The sequence below is a fragment of the Vespa crabro genome, chromosome 3 (genome assembly GCF_910589235.1).
Source record: "Vespa crabro chromosome 3, iyVesCrab1.2, whole genome shotgun sequence".
Lineage (NCBI taxonomy): Eukaryota > Metazoa > Arthropoda > Insecta > Hymenoptera > Vespidae > Vespa > Vespa crabro.
This window is the reverse complement of record NC_060957.1, coordinates 6,850,162-6,872,919: the sequence shown is the minus strand read 5'-3', so window position 1 is coordinate 6,872,919 and position 22,758 is coordinate 6,850,162. Positions and strand designations below refer to the sequence as shown.

The following is a 22,758-nucleotide window of genomic DNA, read 5'->3' as shown; positions in this document are numbered from 1 at the left end:
TTTCCTCTTACGTCAAGTTGATGTTACACACTGATGGGTTCTTTTATTAGAAAATTGCTACCGCGGGTTGGGTGTGCGCACTAGTACATACCTGAACCGAGTCTCTTTTGAATTCTATTTTCGATTGGCGTAGAAGGTGTTTTGAAGTTCTGAGAAAGAAGGAGAGAAAGAGAGATAAACAAAATAAATAAATTTACAGATAAAAAAAAAAGATACATTGTAGTATGGTAATTAGATTGAAAAATTCTTAAAGCATCTTAACATTTTAGATTTCATTAACTTTTATTAGCATGTTTATATAACTATTATCTTTGAAGTTGATCTTTTTTTCTAATATAATTCGATAAAATGATTAATAAAAGTTGTTTAATATTTTCCATGTATTTTTTTTCAAGACGATGAAAAAAATTTCTACGTACATTTCTTCGTACATCTTAAAAAAGAAAAGATTTCGCGATTTGAAAAAATTTAAGATAAAATATCTTTTCCACTATGCTAATTTCCTTCGATTTTTGAAAATTATAAAAAAAATCATATTCCTTGGTAAATGCGATACGATATCATGAGATATCGGTATCCTCCGATCTTAAGAGGAACATAAGGTCAGCATCGGAACGTGGATTGGTAATTCTGATTTCAGCGGAGTCGAGTGCGAGGATGAGGTCTATAGTGTGCGCCAGCTCGTTGCTCGTGACTCCGAGAAGACGGTGAAATCGGAGCCTCTACAGAAAGTCGTCATTGTCGAGACACCGCCATTGGAGTCGACAACTCTGGAAGTTTCACCGAAATCAGAGATATTACAGAACGTTGAGAACGTTGTTTCTACGATTGTGCCGTTGCAAGAACAAAATCGTAACGACAGACCGCAAGCGGTAACAGCTTCGATATTCCGATCAGCTGCATCTGTATCGAATCAGGAGACGAAGAAAGAAAGTGATAAACTTTACGAAGGAAATTTAAAAAAGCCAACAGTTTCTGGAAAATCATCTTTCCCTGTGTTAGCTCCGAAAACAACTCCCGAAGAAGTTCCACTCAAGGAGAACGATCAACCAAAGAAACGCCGACAATCTGGACGTACAGAATTTATCTTCCAGGTAGCTAACAATAAAAGAAGGAGAGAGAGAGAGAGAGAGAGAGAGAGAGAGAGAGAGAGAGAGAGAGAGAGAGAGAGAGAGAGAGAAAGAGAAAGAGAGTGAGAGTGAGTGAGTGAGAGAAAGAGAGTGAAAAAGAGAATTTTTTTTCGTTTCGGGGAGTACTTAAAACATACTGATTCACATTTTTTAGGGTAAACCTGCATTGGAATACGATTTCGACGCCACTATACGTCGTGATCGTCCCCTGGCGGTCACTAGACAACTCTTTGCTCCTCTTTCATCGACTACTAATCAACAACAGCAAGAACTACAACAGCAAGTGTCTTGCAGGCCGCCACCTCAAACGGCAACCGCGAGTATATTCGCGCCTCGTACCGAGGACATGAACAAAGGTTTTTTGACTTTCAGCGAGGATCAGCCAGGTCTTACCAGTGGGTATCTTTTATTGTCACGGTTATCATCTTCGCTCTTTCCCTTTTTTTTTTTTTTTTTTTTTTTTTTTTTTTTTTTTTTTTTTTTTTTTTTTTTTTTTTTTGAATATGATAGGATAAAAGAAAGTACACAACAATATGTGCTAACGTGCTAAGAGATGGAGAAAAAAAAGTTGTGAATCGAGTAGAAAATTGTGGATCGATAGATTACTAGACTGATAAGAGTAAAGTCACGCGAGAATATCCTACGAAAAGATAAGATAACCAATCGCTTTGGAACATAGAGAAATTTGGTGATCTGACTCCCTAAAAGTAAAGATATTTATATCTAAAGGAAAAATGAGAGGAAAGAGATTGGAGTTAGATAAGAACGATGACACGTATGATCTGTGAAATTTTTCAGTGCTAAAGGACGAGCCGGAGGACTTAACACATCTCGCCCCAACTCCTGGCGATGTTTGTGTACCACTCGAAGATACACCCTTCTTGTCAGACATGTTGGATGAATTCATTCTTAGCAATGATAATTATTATCCTTTATTGAGTCCCGGCGTTCCATTGTCGTCCGAATTGCGTGGCACGGATCTTGGTGAAACTCTAAAGGACACTGAGCTTGTTGATAATACGAGGAACAAATGTCTTGGGGATTCTTTAGCTGATAGCGATCCTTTTATGTATGGTGATTCACCAGCCAGTCCATGCAGTATCGATCCAAATTCAGTATCACCTTCACTTTCAAAATATCGCCAGGCAAGTACATCGTCAAGATGTACTACATAATGATTTATTGTTGTTGTTTTATTTATTTATTGTTACAATAAAAATGATTGACTTTGTTTTTAGAGCCCTGAACGAAGTGTTGATTCTCTTGGTAGTCCTACAGGAGGTAGTGGTGGAGAAGGATTCTCGGAAGACGAGATGTTGATGCTTGGTATAAGTGATAGTACAGTGGACGATGAACTGGCTCTTAGAGCTCCATATATACCTATGTCTGATCAAGATGAGGCATTGGATCTTTTGATAAGCAACGACATGGTCATGTGGGGTGCATCACAGTCCGTTGAGAAATCATCCAAATGGTGCTTATTTTTTTGTCTTTTTTTTTCTAAATTTTGAAGATGGTTAGGATGATCATATATTCTTCCTACAGGCTAGTTGAGGATCGAGATCAACGGGACGTTGATTCCAGTTTAGCACAATTGCTTAGAACTGATCAAGCTGTTGCTCGCAGATATAACGATCATGGAGGAGGTTTGGTTAATCCGGTACAGGTGTTAGGTCAAATACCTAGGAAAAGTAAGAGCCAAGATCTCTGAGGATTCTATTGAAGAAAAATATAAAAGCAGATTAAGAAATTAATTATCGATTTTTTCCCTTGCAGATCTCTTCAATGAACAGAATCGTTGGCCGACGAAAATAAACGATCGTAATGATAGAGCAAGTAAACGCCTTCATATGCAATCAAATGAGTTAGAACAAGGGAACAAACGTATCAAATGCGAGGATTCGCTTTCCCTCGAGTTGAGCAAATCACTTGAGAATCAGCGTTTGATGTTCGACGATCAAGGAAAATCACGAAGATCGAATAATCTTTCAGGGAGTCAACTTCTTCGTCGACTTGTCTCACAACAGACCTTTTCACGTAGTAATCGAACAAACGTCGAATCTAGTTGCAACGGCCTTGAGAAGAATAATCGTCGTAGAACTTGCGAGGAAGAACAACGTATACGTAACATCAATGAGAATAATAACCACAACAATAGCAACAACAATAAAGCCATCAAGGACGATGACGAGGACGAGGCTGAAGGGGATAGTGGAGGGGGAGGTGATCAGAAAAGAAGATGTCTAGCTCGAGAGATCTTAGACAATACGACAACAGTACAAAGTTCAATCAATTCTCGCAGGAATCCTCCTTATAACAGCGTGCTCATGAATCTTCTGGTGTCTGGCTGCGACGTGAGTGCGGGTTACGTTTGCTTGGTCAAACCAAAACCTTCGAAGAGTATCGCGAGCACGTGAGCGAGATGGGCTCGTTCTTTATTACGCGAATTATATGTCCTTTTAAAGTCTCTCTTCTTGTATTTAAGAAAAAAAATTTCTTCTTTCCTTTCTTATTTTCTTGAAGTAATGAGACGAAAAAATAAGGATACAGACTATTACTTGACTAGTCCTTCTCGTTATTCGACATTGGATTATTATTCGTTTGTGCTCGATCAATTATATAGATGTCGAGATCTTCGGCTCGTAGATCTCCGTGCTCGTTCGATTCTCATCCAATTCATATAATATGTGACTATATAGAGAGATATGTGGTGAAAGAGATGAGGAGAGAAAGAAGTAGAGTGTATGCGTGAGAGATTAGACAATATAAAGTGGTTTAGACGCGACCTTGTTTTTGTTGTTCTTATATGGTAGAGGTCTGTGCGCATATCAGAGAAAAAAAAACAATAAATAATAGAAAAGATCTAGGAATAAGTCTCGCGAGAGGCAAACAAATTTTTAGATGACGATTGCGTCACTGACTACAGATATGCACGAGAAAAAATAATGGAGATTTGTAGAATCGATCTAATCGTGATTCTTTAATGCCACGTTATGTACACATAAATACAAAGTATATGAAGTTGTTGATCAAATATTATCGAAATACATTGAACATTGAACATCGAAATCGCTTGATCTGCTGCGTTCCGTTTCCTCCTCTTGCATCCTTCCATATTCCAGAAAACGTTTTATCGGTTTTTGTTTTTACATTTATTTTCTTTCCGTTAAAAAAAAAGAAAAAGAAAAAAAAACAAGAAAAAAAAAATAAAAAAAAAAAAAATAAAAAAAAAGAAGAAAAAAGGAAAACAAAGATGAATTTTGTTTTCTTTTCTTTTGTTCTGTAACGAAACGAAAATGAGTTGTCCATATTTTTTCGGGGTTTCGAAGATACACGGACGTGTATTATATAATTGATGAAATTTATCGAATTCGTGCTTTCTTTCGGTTTGTATTTTATTTTTTTTTTTTTTTCGTTCTTTTTTATATGATTTATTTTCGTTAATTTGGACACAATAAAATGGACATTTGAATAATTCGCGAAATTTAATTTATGAAATATTTTGATAATTTATGATAGAATTCTAATTTTTTCGAGTCGCGTTTTAAATGTGACGGTATTAGTATGTTACAATTGTCGTAATCATTTCGACTTTACACCTGTTAATTTATACTTCGTCGTTTCAATATGATTTATGAGCTAAGAATTATGAGCTGAGATACGAGAGTTATATATGGAATTTAATCATTTTTAAAGAGCAGCAACATTAAAGAAGCTTCATAAAAAAGTTATCGATGAAAGAACACGTTGTCTGTCAAGTTATTGCCTATTAAGCATCGCGTTTTCCCATATCATCATCATCATCATCATCATCATCGCGAAACGCAGCAGAAATGTGAAAAAAAAGGATAAAAATAAAAATGAAATAATTTTCTTTTACAATTTAAATGAATTAGCGAATAATAATTATAATAATTGTTTGTGTACAGATCTCTTCATATATTCAACGTGAAATTATTTTGTTAGAAAAGTTCGTAATGATTTTGAATTTAAAATTCAAATGACAAATTTAAGCGAGAGGATTAATAAAAATTCGATACATTTTTTTTTCTTTTGTCCCATTTTGTGATTTATTCTTTTGATTTTTTGTGTTATATCGATATTTTTATGTTTCAGGATACTGTCACGAACTCTCGTAACGTGCCAACATTAGGAAACAAAAATTTAACTTCTCCGCTTAGCGTCAATTTGGACAACCAAATGGTCCCACAATGTCCGGATGGACTGAGCAACATATCTTTAGATCGTCTAAGTCCAAGTACTAGGAAACATCTAGTTGGTTCATTGAGTGGTGGAAGTATGGTTTCGCCTTCAACCGGCATAATATCCTTCGATCAGCTCGAATACGATGTTGTTTGTACTGGTCCAGGTCTACTTCAGATGGATACCACTTTACATGAAGGACCGATGGATAGGAATCTCGTTTAAGATTAAACACGGTCCCTTTGAGAAATTCCAGAACTGCTAGAATGAAAAAGTAAGGGCTCGAATATCTAGCTGTTATTTAATATATAATACGATAATCCGATAATCCAATGGAATCCTCAAAAAAAGAGAAAAAAATTCATAAATTTCATCAGTGATTTTTTTTCCTTTTTTTTTTTTATAAATTAAAAATCAATGCTCGATGTTGTTTCTTTAGGATTTTGTATATAATTTTTTTTTTGTTTTAACGACGATTATCAAATCCTTCCTACAAGAACGAACAACATCCTGAGAATTTAATTTAATTTACTTTACTATGTGATATGTTTCTGATCTATCCTTTTAAGACTTCTTTTTCTTATTTTATTTTTTATTTTTTATTTTTTATTTTTTATTTGATAATGAGTATCACACAATTAATACGATATGTATATAAGTGATTCAAAGGCCATAATATATAGAACTTTTCTACAGGCTCGTTAATAGCTACGTGAGAGTTAATTACTAATTTTGTTTTCAGTATGTTCTGGAATTGATTAGATATAGATAATATAAGCGGAAGGGAATAAATGTATTTTACATACGAACAAGAGATTTCTAATTATAGAATTCGTATATAATAATATTAATAAGCATTTCAGAATGCTATACAATGATATAAAGATAGATTTCGTAATACCGGATATTACCTGCAAGCAGAGTATTCAAGTGTGTACTTCCTTTAATTTTATATAATTATTTATATATAACGTCTAAAGGATCGTACATATTTGAAGAGAGTTTTAACATTATTCTAAAATATTGAATTTACTATTACTAAACAAATTTCTTTTCAATTCATTAATTCAAATTTATAGATCGATTTCATGTTGTGACGATTATTCAATTATTATCTTTGATTTATTGATTTATAATAAGAGTTTATTCCATTATCTCTGCCTGCTTAAAATTTTAATTGTTAATAATATCAATATATATATAGCATATTGACGAGTGCAGATTAGAAATCGTTGCGTGCCAATGCTTTCACGAATTATAATTATTAGTATACTTGTTACAATTCTACAAATGATTTTTTACATTATCATCATCATCATCATCATCATTATCATCATCAGCATCAGCATCATCATCATCATTATCATCATCAGCATCATCATCATCAGCATCGTCAGCATCGTTATCGTCAACGTCATTATTATCATCGTCATCATCATCATCATCATGTCATCTTCTTCTGTTTCCTTTTAAATCCAAACGAATTTGATCGATCCAACGTTTATTAAAAGATAGAAATGTAAATAATAGAATATATCTTTTCTCATAAACTCTCTTTGATCTTGGTCGTTTGGTCCAATTTCAAAGTTAATTAAGATTCGAGCTGAGAATAGAAAGAAAAGAAATGAATTTATTATCTCGTATGAAACTAAACTTGTACGAGTTGCGCGGCATTTACGTGTTGCAACAATATCGTTGCCTTGTTGTTATTGTTATGATTTTTACTATATTTTGATAATCCTTGTTACGATCATCGTTATTACCATTTTACAAACATATAAATATTCTCTGCTGGTACTAACCGAATTTTTCTACAGTTGTGCTATAGAAATCACAAATCAAGATACTATTATCGTAATTAATATTATATCGGCCCGTAATATTATAATTATTATTATGATTGTCATCTATATTATTAATCTTATTATAGTCGTAGAGTATCATCCAACATGGATCATAACTAACCGCGAAAATGATATGAATACAGTATCAGGAACAAAATATATATATTATTTCTATAAATAATACATCTCTACATTAGAATTATATTTCTTTTGTTTCTCTATTGATTTTTTTTTCTTTATTTTAGTTTTTTTTTCTTTCTTTCTTTCTTTCTTTAGAAAGTCATTGTTTAAACGATTCCATTGAATTTATAATCTACGACCATCAATTAGTAAAAGAAATTTGTTATTATTACATTTACTAATTTTTCTTTATTAGAACATAACAGAGTTGACGTTTATTGACGTTTACTATATACACTTTATATTTTGGAAGATGTATTTGGATTTCATAATTATATGGACGAGGATTTAATAAAGAATAAAAATTCGTGATCGTGTTTTTGGCCAGCTAAAAAGCCTAACATTTTAATGCGATGCTTGATGTTACCGACGGGGTTTGAACAACATCGGGAGGTAAGTATCAGAAGATGTAACTTGCGCCATCTGTTATAATTTATTATATCATACGATAGGAATAAATTTTTCTTTTTATTTATTTAATCCTCCATTCTATTTTTTATCCTATTTTTATCCTTTATCTTAATTTAAAAAAATGATCACAAAGTTAACAGTATCATCTTACCTTTTTAATTCCAAATTTGTATCATCTCGTAACTAATCTTCTTTATCTACTATCGCTAATACACTATCTTATTTATCATCATCAGTTGATCATCATAAATTAAGCGCCATTATTGTATTTCTTTATTATTGTTACAGTTCTTAGAGGAATTTGTCCAGAACTAATAATAAACATCTACGTTTACCGCTACGTCTACATTCTAAGTCTCTCTCTCTTTTGAACTCACACTTTCACAGCATTATGTTAGTGTCTATAGTTATGTACACTATTCTTCTCTCTCTCTCACACACACACACACACACACACATACACACACACACATGCACATATACGCACAAACTTTCTATCTCTCTTGATTTCTCTTTCTCTCTAGAAATAAGTTGCGTACCTTAGATTAAGGTTGAATCTCGGTAAAGCGTTATTTTATTATACCTTTTATATCATTAACAACAACGTACATGTAAATGAAGTGAATGCTTGGAATATTGAGATTGGATGTTAGTGTTTGACTTTTCCTTTACGTTAGAGATATACTACAGTATTAGTTAATGTATTTCGATTTACAAGTTTTTCCACTAATCATACAGATTCGCATTCGCACGTGTGTTCCTCTCTCTTGCGTGTTTCTCGAAGGAGAATTTTCAATTGAAAACTAAATACGGTTTTGCGTACTCGTGACTATTATTCGCATAATTCGATTCGATCGATCATCTTTGATAGAGAAACAGAGACAAAGATCGTTTGAAAAATCTTAGCGCGCGATATCGCTAGAATCTGAATAGTCAACTACAAACGGAAATATATGTGTCTTATATATTCATATATGTATATATATATATTTATATATGTATATATACTATATATATATATTAATTTTTCTCTTACGTTTTTTCATTTCTTTCCTTATCATCTTTCCTTCGATTCACAATCAGATCGCAAACGATGGAATGCAGAGTCGAAAAACTATACGCTCTCCTGACAGAGATCGCGATAATTTCAAGAAACGATAACGAAACGTCGGAAGAACATGTATATGTGTGTGTGTGTGTGTGTGTGTATGAGCGCATGTGGTATGACTTTATGTGGTGTGTATGAGTGTATGCGTTCATTACGTGGATGTGTGTGTGTGTGTGTGTGTTTGTGTATGTAACACTTTAGGTTCGTGCGTTATAAGGCTGTGACAAGTACATACGAGAAAGCGAGTTAATTCTTTTTCGAATGTTCTTCTTTAATTTGTTTTTCTTTCTCTTTTTTCTTTTTTTTTTTCTTTTTTTCTTTTTTATCTTTTTGTTTCTATTTTCTTCCTCTCACTTGCATTTCGTTCGAAGATATGGCACAATTGGGTATAAATCGCGTTAAAAGAGGAGAGGTTCGGTCCGTAGGCGGAGAGAGCTTCGCTTCGAAAGATTTTACGTTCTCTCCCGTCGCGCATCGAAGAAAATATGAAGAGAGAATCGTTGTACAGAGGTTTATTACAAAGCGGAAGTTTCGAATGATGACGATAATGAAAACGACTCGAGACGATTATTAGAAAATTCGTTTCAATGGTAAAACCGAGTGTTACGGCTAAGGTACATAAGAGTTTCGTATCGAGAAAGCGAAACTGCAGACAGTTAGTGATTTTTTTTCCTTTTCTTTTTTTTTCCTTTTTTCTTTTTTTTCTTTTTTTTTTTTTATAATGGCCGTAGCGGACGACGACTTCAATTATGAGGAATAATTAGCTATAATGCGCTACGTCAGCGACGTTCCCATTGAAAAATCCGATGATCGGGCGCGATTATGGTCGGTTTGAACACCGAAACAACGTGCTTATCGGCATATCGCCGTTGTCGTCGTCGTCGTCTTCGTCAAAAAACTGGCACGTACAACCTTTCTTTCGTATCGATAAGAACAATAGATCTAGCCGTATTTTAAAATATAATAATGATGATGATGACGACGATAATAATAACATAATAATATTTTTAACGTAATCATCCGTAGTAATAGCAATAATAATAATAATTATTATTATCATTATGACAATAATTATAATTAATAGTTGTATGAATAATAATAATATATAATAATAATAATAATAATAATAATAATAATAATAATAATAATAATAAAATAACAATGGTAATAAGTAGCGGCGATGAGAATATTAATATTATTAATAATAATAATAATAATAATAATAATAATAATAATAATAATAATAATAATAATAATAATAATAATAATAATAATAATAATAATAATAATAATAATAATAATAATAATAATAATAATAATAATAATAATAATAATAATAATAATAATAATAATAATAATAATAATAATAATATTTATAATAGTATAATAATAATAATAATAATAATAATAATAATAATAATAATAATAATAATAATATTTATAATAATAATAATAATAATAATAATAAGTTGAAGAAAAAGAAGAGGACAAAGAATAAAAACGAAGATAAGAGTATGCATCGCAATCAACGTCGTTACTCTACGTATCTTGAATAATCGGTGTACGTATATGCATATATTATGTAGTTACGTAGATTACATCACAATATAGTTACACTGTACATTAATAATATTGACGCTCGTATCAGTGTGAAATGTGGTCACCATGTATATATGAGTGTATATACGTGTACCATGTATGTGTCTCTCTTTCTCTCTTCTGTGTGCACATGCGTTATTCATGAAATATATCGCCGATACATTGTACAAATCCATTATATACATAAAATAAATTATTATCAACATTAAGCTAGCTACTCTACCTGTCGCCTGCCTGTTGTTTTCCTTTTTTTTTTTTAGCGAGCCCTAACAGAACACGGGCGCAGATACATCGATGATAATTATTTCTCTTTCTCTCACTTTCATTCTCTCTCTCTCTCTCTCTCTCTCTCTCTCTCTCTCTTTCTCTCTTTCTCACACACACATCCACATACATTCATTAATACAATTCATTCGGTCTCACTCATTCTTTTTTATCTCTCTCGCTCAATCACACATGCTTACTTCGTCTCTCTCTCTTTCTCTCTCTCTCTCTCTCTCTCTCTCTCTCTCTCTCTCTCTCTCTCTCTCTCTCCCTTTCTCTCTATTTTTCTTTCGTTCTCTTTATAAAATTATATTAGGTACCGCGTATATAATTGCACTGATTATAAATAACAAAAACAGTGTGAAAAAGGAGACGTAAAAATTATCGAGCTTCGCACCGAGCCAACACACGAGGGGCGACTCGAAGAAACCGGAAACACTCCGCGAAACGTTTGCCTCCCGCCCCGCGAAAACACTATTTGGCACATAAGTATTATATCACATCGAGCTCCCTACCATCCACGTGTCCATTAAAACGAAAAGCCCTCTCGTTCGTTTCTTTTTCTCTTTACTCTTTTTTTTCCTTTTTTAATTTTTTTTTTGTTCTATTATCTTCTCTTATGCAAACGACTCGATATACACGCTATAATTAATAATTATATCCCCTCTTCTCGATTATCTTGAAATTATCCAAATAGAATCAATCTTTCTTTTTCTATCTCTTTCTCTCTCTCTTTCTCTCTCTCTCTCTCTCTCTCTCTCTCTCTCTCTCTCTTTCTCTCTCTTTCACTTGCATCATCACATAAATCCCATCTTTTTTTTATCCTTACACGTTCGCACTTTTTTAATCGTCTTCGCCGACAAATAAATAAAAGTTAAAAACTTTCTCTCATAACGTTCCCTTCGTTTATATTATTATATTATTATTGTTTTTTTATTATCTGTTTTTCTTTTCTACTCATTTCTTTTTTCTCTTTTTTTATAATAAAGAAAGGACATTATGCGTACTCCTTTCTATCTCCCTTTTTCTCTTTCTCTCGTCATCGACCAAAGTTCGTCGTATATTAAACTAAAAATAAGGATCGAATAATAAATTAATGACGAACAGATTGCATAAGTACCTAAGTTTCTCTTTTCTATCCTCAATCTCCCTGTCTCTCTTTCTCTTTTCTTTCTTTTTTTTTCCAAGGAAAGGTTATTCGATATTATTAATACGGAGTAAAAAGTCGACGAGGATCGATTTACAATATTAAATGTAATTAATTCTTTTACTCAATCTCTCTTTCTTTCTCTCTTTCTCTCTCTCTCTTTCTCTTTCTCTCACTCTCTCTCTCTTCTTCTTCTCTCTCTCTCTCTCTCTCTCTCTTTCTCTCTTTCTTGCACGCAGCAACACTACTACGGATAAATCGTGGTATTATTTTATTCGAGGCGATCACGCGACATTAGAAGGATTAGGAACCAGACCTTTGCACTAGCGACGCGTTCGTCGTGTGTCTCGAACGGAGATGGATCGAGAGAAATCAAGAAGAAGAGAGGATAGTGAAAGAGAAAGAAGAAGGCAAAAAAATTCCGACGATAATATATATGTGTATAGATTATAACAATACATCGTATTTAAAATCTTATTAGATGATAAAAATCTCGCTTTCCATTTCGTTCTTATCGAAACTTTTGATATCTTGAGGATGATGCGGCAGCGAAGAGACAATTAAAAGAAAATTTTTACACGAAAGATGGCACAGATAGGAAAAAAAAAAAAGAATTATTTGTATCACAAGTGTCAAAGGATCGAAAGAGAATCGGACCTCTCTTCTTTTTCATTAACTCTCTTTCTCCCTCCCTCTCTCTCTCTCTCTCTCTCCATTTCTCTCTTTCTTGTTCTCTCTTTCTTTCTCTACTTCTCTAGAGAAGAAAAGTAGGAATAAAAAGAAGAAATATTAAAAGAATAAGAGTAAGAAGAAGAAGAAGAAGAAGCGCGAGAAGAGACGAAGGATGATGGTCGAGCCTGGTGTTTCCTCGAGTGCGCTTCGTGTGCGTAGGAGGAGGAAGAGAAGGAGGGGAAGGAGAAGAAGAAAGAAGAAGAAGAGGAAGAGTACGCGGGCGCAGCTTTGGTTACCAATACAACTCGTGGCCAAGTCTGGAGGAGGGCGAGCAAGATGACGAGGTGGACGAAGCTGCGACCGCCGCCGCGGCAGCCGCGGCCGCGGCAGCAACCGTTGGATACGCCGAGGACGAGGAGGACGAGCTGGTAGGGGTCGAGGACGAAGGTAACGCTGTTGCTCCGGGTGGCCAAAGGGCTTGGCCAACCGGAGCAGCTACGTTTCAATCTTCGTCGTGATGCCGTGGACTGGCGTCGTAGCCACCGATCGATCCCGAATTATCCGGTGAGAAGTTCATCATGTCCGTAGGCGAAAGACTGTCCTGAGGGTAATAAAAGGATGGGTGATCGGAGCTTGGGCCAGCACCGCCGACACCACTAACACCACCACCACCGCCGTTCAAAATCGTCGCCGGTGGCGAAACCGACGGTCTCGCCGATGGACCCGCTCCTCCACCAGGTCCACCACCTCCACCACCACCACCACCACCTCCACCTCCGGCATGATGCTGTGAGCTCAGCTCCGAACCGACTGGTGATAGAAAGCTCATTTCTGGGCCACCTTCTCGACACCAAAGCTGCCTCATCTCTTGCCGTCGTTGCCGCATTAGCGACTTGTATTCGGATATGCGCATCTTCTTCCCATCCACTATACACGTCCGTTTCGGTCGTGGCCTATACCTGTAGTCCGGATGCTTTTCCATATGCAACTTCGACAATCGTGATTGTTCCTCGTAATACGGTTGCTTTTCCGAATTCGACATCCCCTTCCATCGGGCACCTAATCGAGAAATATAATATTTTTGTTTTTCTCTTTTCGATCGATAATTACATTTCTTTTTTCTTTTCTTGTCGTTGTTTTTTTTTATTTCATCAAGAAAAAAGAAAAATCGTTTGAAGTATTGTAAATATACTCACCGAGTATCTTTGATATGTTGGAATTGTGCATGTCAGGACAGGCCTTCAGGATTTTCCGTCGCTCGTCCTTGGCCCACACCATGAACGCGTTCATAGGTCGTTTTATGTGCGGCTTGTTCTCACCCTCCCTTTTCTGCTGCCTCACCATTTTAGCTGAGGAAAGAAGAAGCCCTGGATGTCACGTTGCGCGCGATTAACGTCGTGAGAACAGAATCTGATTTCGAGAGCGACACCTGCCCCTCTATCTATTACTCTTTTTCATTCTCATTTTCTCTCTTTCTTTCTTTCTCGTTCGCTCTCGCGCTTAAAACAAGAACGTAATATCAACCCGATTCGTATCTCAACGATCAGCTTACCTTTTTCCGTTATGTCTTCCGGCACCTTGTATCCGGGGTCTCGCCACACTGCAAATACACGATAAGAAGTATTACTTATAACTCGCTGTCGAGAATTCTATTATACCTATGACCAAAATAATTTTAGATATATGTTTGTTTCGTAAACATAATTCGAGGGAATTATGAAGAATATTGAAAGAATTTTGAAAGAATTAATCATTCAAAATGATCAATATTATATGATATTTTTAAATAAAACAAGAACGTTTTTGAATCGAAGATAAATTATTTTTTTGTCGATCGAAAATTATCAAATATTTTAAAAATGATCGATGCGATAAAACATGAATCATAAATCATAAAAAAAAAAAAGAAAATAATAACGTTGGATATTCACTTTATAATTTCGATCTATCAAGACGTTTTAATGTGTTCACTCACTGTGGGAAGACGAGAGGAAATCTTGCTCCTCTTGTGGCGTGTCCTCTCGAGAGGCAGAGTGTTTGATCGGTCGTTGCGTTTGAGGCGAGGGTGGCATCGCACCAGCGCTTGGTGGTAGCCCATAAATTCCGTGCATCGCAAAGTGCTTCTCCACGGCGGCAACCGCCGCAGCCGCAACGGAACCTCCAGGTCCACCAGCTTCATCTTTGGCCATTACCTTGCCCACTGTGCAACACAAAACGATATTAAATAGACTCTTCTTTCTCTCTCTCTCTCTCTTTTATTTTATTAGAATATTATTCATAATAATTTTATTTCAAAGAAAATTATATCTACTGAAAAGTTGTCATTCTTTTTATTAAACGTTGCGAATTTGATAAAAAATTGCATATTAGAATAAATTTAATTTAAAGTTGAAATAAAATCAATAATATGAAAAGGATATATTAATTATCGATAATTTTCATAAATACTATTCAATCTCAACATATCCCTCAATACATTATATAATTATTATATAACACATTATATTATATTAACTACATGATCAATAAATTTTTGATAAATATAAAAACTCACTAGGCGAAGGTAGGGAGCTAAGATGTGGTGGAAGACCGGCGTAGGGTAACGTCGATAGGTAATTCCTGGGTATTGGAAGTCCAGGAGGAAAAAGTTTAGGTGCTGTCGCAGCCAGAGGTTGTTCCTGTTGACCGCTACTTCCAGCACCGGTCGAATGCGAATCGCTTCCAGGCGACGAGGAAGACGCTGTCGCACCCGACGAGGAGGATTTCGGCTTGGTGAGGTTTAAAGGAGCATCGAGATCCTGTAAAGGAGCCGCCGTTGGTGCCACCGCCGACGATATTGGCGTAGGTGATGACTCTTTCTCCATTTGCGTCGTCATCTGAGCCAAATGTGCCGTCGCCCAGCTCGGACCTTCTCGGTGACTACCGATCATCTACAAAAAATATACAGTTTCTTTTATTTTTTATTTATTTTTGCCAAATATTATTTGATTGTCATTTTAATATTCCCATGTTAATTATTATATTTTTATTGATATAAAAAAAAAATCAAATTACAAATTAAAAAATTGAGTTATTATATAGAAATACGTTCACCTCATTGATTTCGATGATTTTCGAATATGTCATCGATGATATGATGTTAAACATCTTTTTTTCTATACATATAATCGCAGCTCAGCCTTAGTTTCCGAGATATTTATGAAAAATATTTTTGACATTTTTACTATGATGTGATGTTGGGTTGGGTTAAGCTTAAGTTCACGTTAAGTTTATCTACGGACATGATTATATTATATGCTCGTGATGTGATGTGTTTATATGTCTAACGTTTCAATTTGTAAACATACGGAGATGAGAAAGAAATGCAACTTAACATATTTATATGGCTTATTTATTTAAGAGTATTCATTAAATAACACCATTCAAATCTAAAATGAAACAATTCGTAATTAAAACAATGAGCTTTGTTTTAATTATGATTATGTTAAATTTGAGTTTTATTTCTATTGATTCGAGTTGCGTAAGGGTTTCCGTCGGGCTAACATTAACTGCAGCAATAAATCTTAATTAATATCCTGTCTAACCCAAATAAATTTTTTCAATGACGATAACTTTATTTGTTATATTATTTATCAATTGGTGATAGCTAAATTGCATTCCTTTCTCATATCCCTGTGTTTACAAATTGAAATGTGAGACATATAAATACATCAGAGCATGAGTATATAATATAATCATGTCCGTAGATAAGGCTAATTCAAACTTAAGCGGCATCGGACACACATCAAAGTAAAAATGTCAAAAATATTTTCACGAATATCTCAGAAACTAAGACCAAATGGCTATAATATACGTAAATATAGGGGAAAAAAAATTGCTCAGAATCGTGTCGCCTGGACAACAAATGTAAAAAATCATTGAAATCGATGGAGTTGGATGTATTGTATATATGTTATTACAAAAAATTGTAATACTTCTTAAAAAAAAGAAAAAAAAGCTATTTATCTTCTATTTTCATAACAACAAAATAAATCAACTGTAAAATTTTACATTCTTGAATTCGATGAGAAAGTATCTGTTACATATAAATATGGATAGAAATGATTTAAAATATTGAAATGATGTATTATATAAATTGATTTTCCTCAAATAAATTATTCAAAAGAAATTAATGAGAATCGATCCGAAGAGTATATACGTACATTGGCGATCGAGTTGATATGCTTGTTGCCAGTGGGCGCGGTCGACGTGGCAGGCGGTGGTGGCATCGTCGACTGGACCGGTAGCCTGAGCTGTTCGAGAAACGGTAGGAACATCAACGATTGCGGCCCCGACATGCTCAACTGACTCTTTGTCATTTGTGCCTGCAGCTCCTGAATGTTATGCTGCATGATGTGTTCTTGTTGCCGTTTCAAGTGCTCCGTCTGTAGCCGTTGCATTTCCATTTGCTTTTGCGAGTCTACGCTCATGTGTGGTGGATACGACTGAGGTGGATAAGTAGAAAAGAAACAAAAAAAAAACAAGAAAATTACGATCAATTTTAATGTTACTCTATTTCAATATTTGAAATTTAACAAGAGAATTATCGTAATTTATTTGTCCATATAGATATACGAAAATGGAGGTACTTACTTACATGAGGTTAATCATTTTGTAAATTAAAGCATTTTCGCGTTATTTAACATTTGAATAATGAAACCTTATGAACATTTCACATCTGTGGTATTTGATACGGTATTGAATACTTACTTTAGCGAAAGGTAACGATCGAGCGTACGATATGTAGCGTAGAAAATGATGAAATTTTTTCGCTTATGTCGAAATGATCTGATCTTTTTGTTTGTTTATTTATTTATTTATTTATTTTATTATTATTAATATTCACAAGCGAAACAATGGTGATATATTTTCTTAGAAGAAAATCCAGAAAGACGAGAAACCGATACGCGACAAACGCGTTTGCTGATTGCACTCGATAAACTGGGATAATCTCAATATCATCTTTATGTTAATACAGAAGCGCACTTTATAACTTGTAAAGCGAGTTTTATAACTTTGTTAAGAAGATATATTTATTCGTTTCAACCGAATTATGCGCGATTTATCTAGATTTATTTTTTCTGGTATAGTACATTAGATCTCTTGTGTATTTATGTGCGTGTAATCTTGTTTTTGTTATTAACTTGTTTCATCAAGATGATGAACAGTTTTTCATTTGATCAGATTTGTTCTATTGATTTGTTGAGGACCATTCATGATATTATTACCGATTACACGGCATAATCGATATTAATAATATGAGAATAATCTAAGGAAAAAAAAAGAAAAAGAAAAGAAAAAAAAAAGAAAAAAGAAAAACAAAAGAAATGATGAAATTCGAATTCCGATATAATCTACAATCTTATTCGCGATTTTATAACAACCTTCGCGAGAAATTAATTAAAACGTTAACTATTATTATTCTTTCAAGATATTCTTATGTTTATCCTTCGAGATCTGTTAAGTGTATTTAATAGCAAAAACAAAAAGCAAGGATATAGGATAAATAGAAGCAAACAACGGATGATATTTCATTGAGGTAAGAAAAAGGTAAAAGAAATAAATAGAATAAGAATAGAAGAGGTAGAAGAAGAAGAAGAAGAAAATAATATAGCTAAGTAACTAAGTACCTACTACACTATATCCGCGAAACCCGATCACAAGCACTAACCGTATCTCTTATGTTAGCAAGTATCGATTAAGTAGGGGCAGGGATAACGAACGTGCGACACACCGTTCGAGATAACAGCCATTCGTTTCTCTGAAGATAATTGGTCGATGCATTATCTTAAGATACTATCGTCATTGTAATGAACGAATAGCTTTCAATGTGAACGATGATCTTTGCACTACTCTTTAGTCGAGGGACAGTTATTAATCGTGATAATTCATGTTGGAGAACGTTGAGAAAAATTTTCTATCTGTATCTCTCTTTATCTTACAAAATTCTTATAGGGTCGTAGCAACAATTTAACATAGGTAATACCATTGTATTCTCTTACCTACAGGCCGGCTGGCTGTGATCCAGATACGCTTGAAGTTTAAAGTCTATTTTAGACGATAAGGAAGACGTTTATTCATCCAAAGTCCGGGCACCAGCCGGAGGCGTCACATGCAAATATTACTCTAGGTACTCTCTCTCTCTCTCTCTCTCTCTCTCTCTCTCTCTCTCTTTCTCTCTCTTTATCTGTTTCTTTTTTTTCTTTATCCCTTTCTCTCTCATGTGACATCCTTCTCTTTTCTAGCAAGAGAAGGAGAGAAAGAGGAAATTAATCCTCGATTCTCGATGCTTAAGCGGGATCGGTGAAAGTGATTTACGATTTGTACAAGACAAGTGCGTGTCCTTTGTCGTAACGACGGACGTCGTTAAACGAGCATCCGTGTTGAGCTACACAATGCTCGGGAACGGAGAATAAAGTACCTTAATGCTTGTTCCGTTCGCGAGTATACCTCGTATAAACTCGAATCGGTGACAAATTAAATCCTATTTTATACGTCCGTATTCTCCGCTACTCGATTTATTTCCTCTTCATGGAACCGATTTCTACGATTTGCGACGTGTGAAAGGGAAACGATTGCGAACACAAAGTGGTAGGACGTACCGGTAAATTATAGTTCCCGTACTATCCCGACGTCTTTTATCTTTACGAGGCCAAGCGACGATCGATAATGATATTCTTTTTCTCTTTTCTCTCTTTCTTTATTTCTTTCTCTTATCTTTGATGTATTATCCTTATAATATTTCAAATAAATGATTTTATGTATAATAAGTGCGACAGATTGATTGTCAATTTAAGAAAATATTTTTCTATTTTTAATTCTATGAGAATTTTAATAGAATTCATTGTATGGTACTCTATATCATATACAAACATTCGCAGTAACAATTGGGATTCTCCGATCTGAAGACGCAGATGAAGAAACGGCAAAGTGGAGAGGCCGAATGGAACTTCATTATTCATTTGTAAAGTTCAGTTATGCCGATGATACGTATCCATGACAGCTATACCGCCCACAGGGGCTAAATATAAACAGGCGGGGTGCCAGCAAGTTCCATTCACATTCACGCACACAGGCTACCGGCCGGTTTAGTAAGTGAGCATAAGAATATGAGGAGCCCCGTTCTGAATATGCATCCGCGCATTGACGCCAACTGCACCGCCTAAACTTAGCCACGCAATTACCGAAACATACCTACTACCCCTTACTATATACTAAACCCCCATAATCGTCCTTCTAATCTGATAAAAAGGATTCCTTATTTTTTTAAACAAACAAAAAATATTGATTGAGATTGATCATCATTCAGATCGTTCCAAATAATTCTGATCGATAATTTATAAATAATTTTTCTTGTTTTTTCTTCGTGTTAATAACGTTATACAAATATATGGTGATATATATATATATATATATATATATATGTATATATTTATAGTGGTATAAAAAAGATTTTAACATTAGACATGTGAAATTCGAGATATGCTTCCAAAGAAGCAAAAGAAGAAATGAAAGGAAGATGAAAGTGAAGAAATTTTAAGAAGAAAGAGATTGACTTTTTATGGCATGAGAGAAAGAGAGAGAGAGAGAGAGAGAGAAAGAGAGAAAGGGAGGGAGAGAGAGAGAGAGAGAATACACGAGTAAGTTCGAGGATAAAAGCCGCGAAAATTTAGATCTAGATTTAGAATCGGAGGCACTGGAGTGCAAGGGGACATGCAGGATGACGTAGCCCCACCGGAAGTGGTTCATACTTCACGCGCGTTATAAAGACTGTCACTGGTGTACTGTCTAAAATTACGTCGCGGCCCGTCGACGTGGGTAACTTCGATGTGGACCGGGGTGAGGCAAGGATAAGCGAAGCGAAATGAAGAGAAAGAGAAAGAGGTGAACGAAACACGAATGAAAAAGAGAGAGAGAGAGAGAGAAAGAGAATCGCTATCGATTAAAATCGTGATAGCACGGTAATTCGTGGTTTGCACGATTAAAAGGATCGACGTCGACCTGGACGTCGGGTTTGAACAAGGTGAATGTTAATCGAAAGAGGAAAAGAAAAGAAAAAAAGAAAAAAGAGAGAGAGAGAGAGAGAGAGAGAGAGGGTGGAGTGAGTGACTTGAATAATCGATCGATGGTGCCTGGAAGCATGGATCCCTCCTGGTGGTTATATGGGATGCAAAGTGAAACAACGGACAGCGGGAACAAACGACAAAAAGCGCTACTGCACTCTTAATGGAATTTTAAAAGAGAGAAGAGCGGAATTCGAGGATGACGGGGACACGCAGCAGGGGTGGCCATAGAATACATAAATTATGGAGCCGCTTTGAACGGGATTCGCTGCTACCACGAGGGCTCTCTTTCTCTCTCTTTCTCTTTCTCTCTCTCTCTCTCTCTCTCTCTCTCTCTCTCTCTTTTTATCTATCTATCTCTATCTCTTTTTCTCTATCTCTATCTATCTCTTTTTCTCTATCTATCTATCTTTCTCCCTCATACTTTACTACCGTTTCCATCGGTACGCTGCAATGAAACTTGTAAATGCGGAATCTAGGCCAACCGGAAGCGGTATTTTCGTGGCGGCGCTTTTCGTGCGGAGGAAGATGAAGGAGAAAAAGAAAAAGAATAAAAAGAAGAAGAAGAAGAAGAAGTAGAGTGGTCTTGTCGTTGTCGTTCCCCACAACGTCGTGGTCACTAACCATTGCCAGGTAGTTATGTCTTTAGAAGAATTATTGGCCATTGCGATGATCTATCTTCATCGTTTCGTAAGCTAAACCAACTTTGAAAAGCAATATCGAACGATTTGTCGAGCCTCCGTCGCGATAAAACGTGTTTATATGACAAACAACAAAACGTTATTTACATATTTCTATATTATAATCTATAGTTGTGTTAATTGTTAGAAAAATCAAATAGAAATGAATATAGACTACGTTTTCAATCTTCGATAAGTTAGATATCGTCATTGCTTCCCCAAGCATTCCAGTTGCCCGAAGGAATCCATAATCGTAGATCAGAGCGTTCGCATACGTGAATATATACCATAAAGTGCGAGCCTTGTTTATATATATGCATATGTACGTAGATACGTATGTGTCCGTTGTGATGGTATTAGCCGAGCTTGCATCGCAAGATATTTTCGGATATCTTTATTGGCCGATGTTTATTATCTATTCGCTGCCTCTAATCCTTTTGATATTCCACGACGGCGGATAAACAAATTGCACGATTACCAGCGTGCGCGAGCGCGCACTCGAGTCCGGAGGTTAGAGGCATCAGACCGGTTTCTCGAAAACGCTAATATTAATAATTCCCTTTGCACGAAACCAATATCGAGTTATAATATCCGAACGAACGTCGCTATTCGCTTCTCCCGTCACGTAATGCGTTGAGAGATAGCAAGGAATTTACGTATGAGTTTCGTTTACGTGGCTTATATGTATATAAATGTATGTATGTATATACATATATAATATGTATATATATATATATATATATATATATATACACACATACATATTTATATATGTACTAGACTCGAGTTTCACAAAGGCGACTTTGTTTCACTATTAACGGTGCCTTACTGTTTCCGATCAATTGTGATACTGTTTATGAAACAAATCGTTACTAATCTGTCCACTCGACACAGTGTATCCGGTTTTTGCTCGCAGCGATTATACTGCGAGAGTACAGTGCCTTGTAGTTATTTCATATTCGATAACTTTTACTATAATCTATGAAAGCACATTTAACTATAAATATAACGAAAATTCTACGGAAATTGTATCGCGAATTACAATTTATATATTCGTAATAAAAACGGGAATAAAACGTCGTCGTCATCGTTTTGACATATATATGCGAATTAAATTATTCGAGGAAAAATATTCGAACGTATGTAGGTAATAGCGACATTAATAATGTTGAGAAATAGTTTAGAAGCAAATTCGTTTCATCATCTAAAATTATCGTCCTTTACAATTCTCTATTGTTTGTTTCGTATTTGATCGTATATGATCATTGCCAAGTGACACGAATACCATACAGTTGACAGTAAGAACACGTTCGAGAAAACTCTGCTTTGTGATATATGATGACTTAAAGTTGTGTGCTGCTTTGATTGATTATTACTTTCTTCTCTCAAAGCGGTGAAGATCAAAGGTGAACGATAGT

At 35.0% G+C, this 22,758-nt stretch overlaps 2 protein-coding genes across 14 annotated transcripts in view; one reads left to right on the top strand and one right to left on the bottom strand.

The window, feature by feature from the left end:
- The window catches only part of LOC124422817 (protein similar), a 38,019-nt gene extending 30,182 nt beyond the window's left edge, over positions 1-7,837 (top strand). For 3 of the 4 annotated variants that reach the window (XM_046959739.1, XM_046959736.1, XM_046959738.1), the window contains 7 exons: positions 641-1,094; positions 1,285-1,525; positions 1,929-2,275; positions 2,369-2,604; positions 2,676-2,821; positions 2,907-3,484; positions 5,247-7,368. In XM_046959739.1, coding sequence (XP_046815695.1) covers positions 641-1,094; positions 1,285-1,525; positions 1,929-2,275; positions 2,369-2,604; positions 2,676-2,821; positions 2,907-3,484; positions 5,247-5,558 — 2,314 coding nt within the window. In that variant the 3' untranslated portion in view covers positions 5,559-7,368. Of the gene's footprint in view, positions 1-640; positions 1,095-1,284; positions 1,526-1,928; positions 2,276-2,368; positions 2,605-2,675; positions 2,822-2,906; positions 3,485-5,246; positions 7,369-7,553 lie in introns of those variants that run through there. The other variant, XM_046959737.1, reaches the window with a different exon arrangement.
- Positions 7,838-10,795: 2,958 nt separating this feature from the next.
- LOC124423044 (transcription factor Sox-6-like) overlaps positions 10,796-22,758 on the bottom strand; it is a 174,563-nt gene continuing 162,600 nt past the window's right edge. For 8 of the 10 annotated variants that reach the window (XM_046960301.1, XM_046960303.1, XM_046960309.1 and 5 more), the window contains 6 exons: positions 16,761-17,042; positions 15,113-15,488; positions 14,534-14,758; positions 14,111-14,158; positions 13,755-13,925; positions 10,796-13,617 (listed from right to left, as the gene is read on the bottom strand). In XM_046960301.1, coding sequence (XP_046816257.1) covers positions 13,061-13,617; positions 13,755-13,925; positions 14,111-14,158; positions 14,534-14,758; positions 15,113-15,488; positions 16,761-17,042 — 1,659 coding nt within the window. In that variant the 3' untranslated portion in view covers positions 10,796-13,060. The remainder of the gene's footprint in view (positions 13,618-13,754; positions 13,926-14,110; positions 14,159-14,533; positions 14,759-15,112; positions 15,489-16,760; positions 17,043-22,758) is intronic. The other 2 variants (XM_046960302.1, XM_046960311.1) reach the window with 1 other exon arrangement.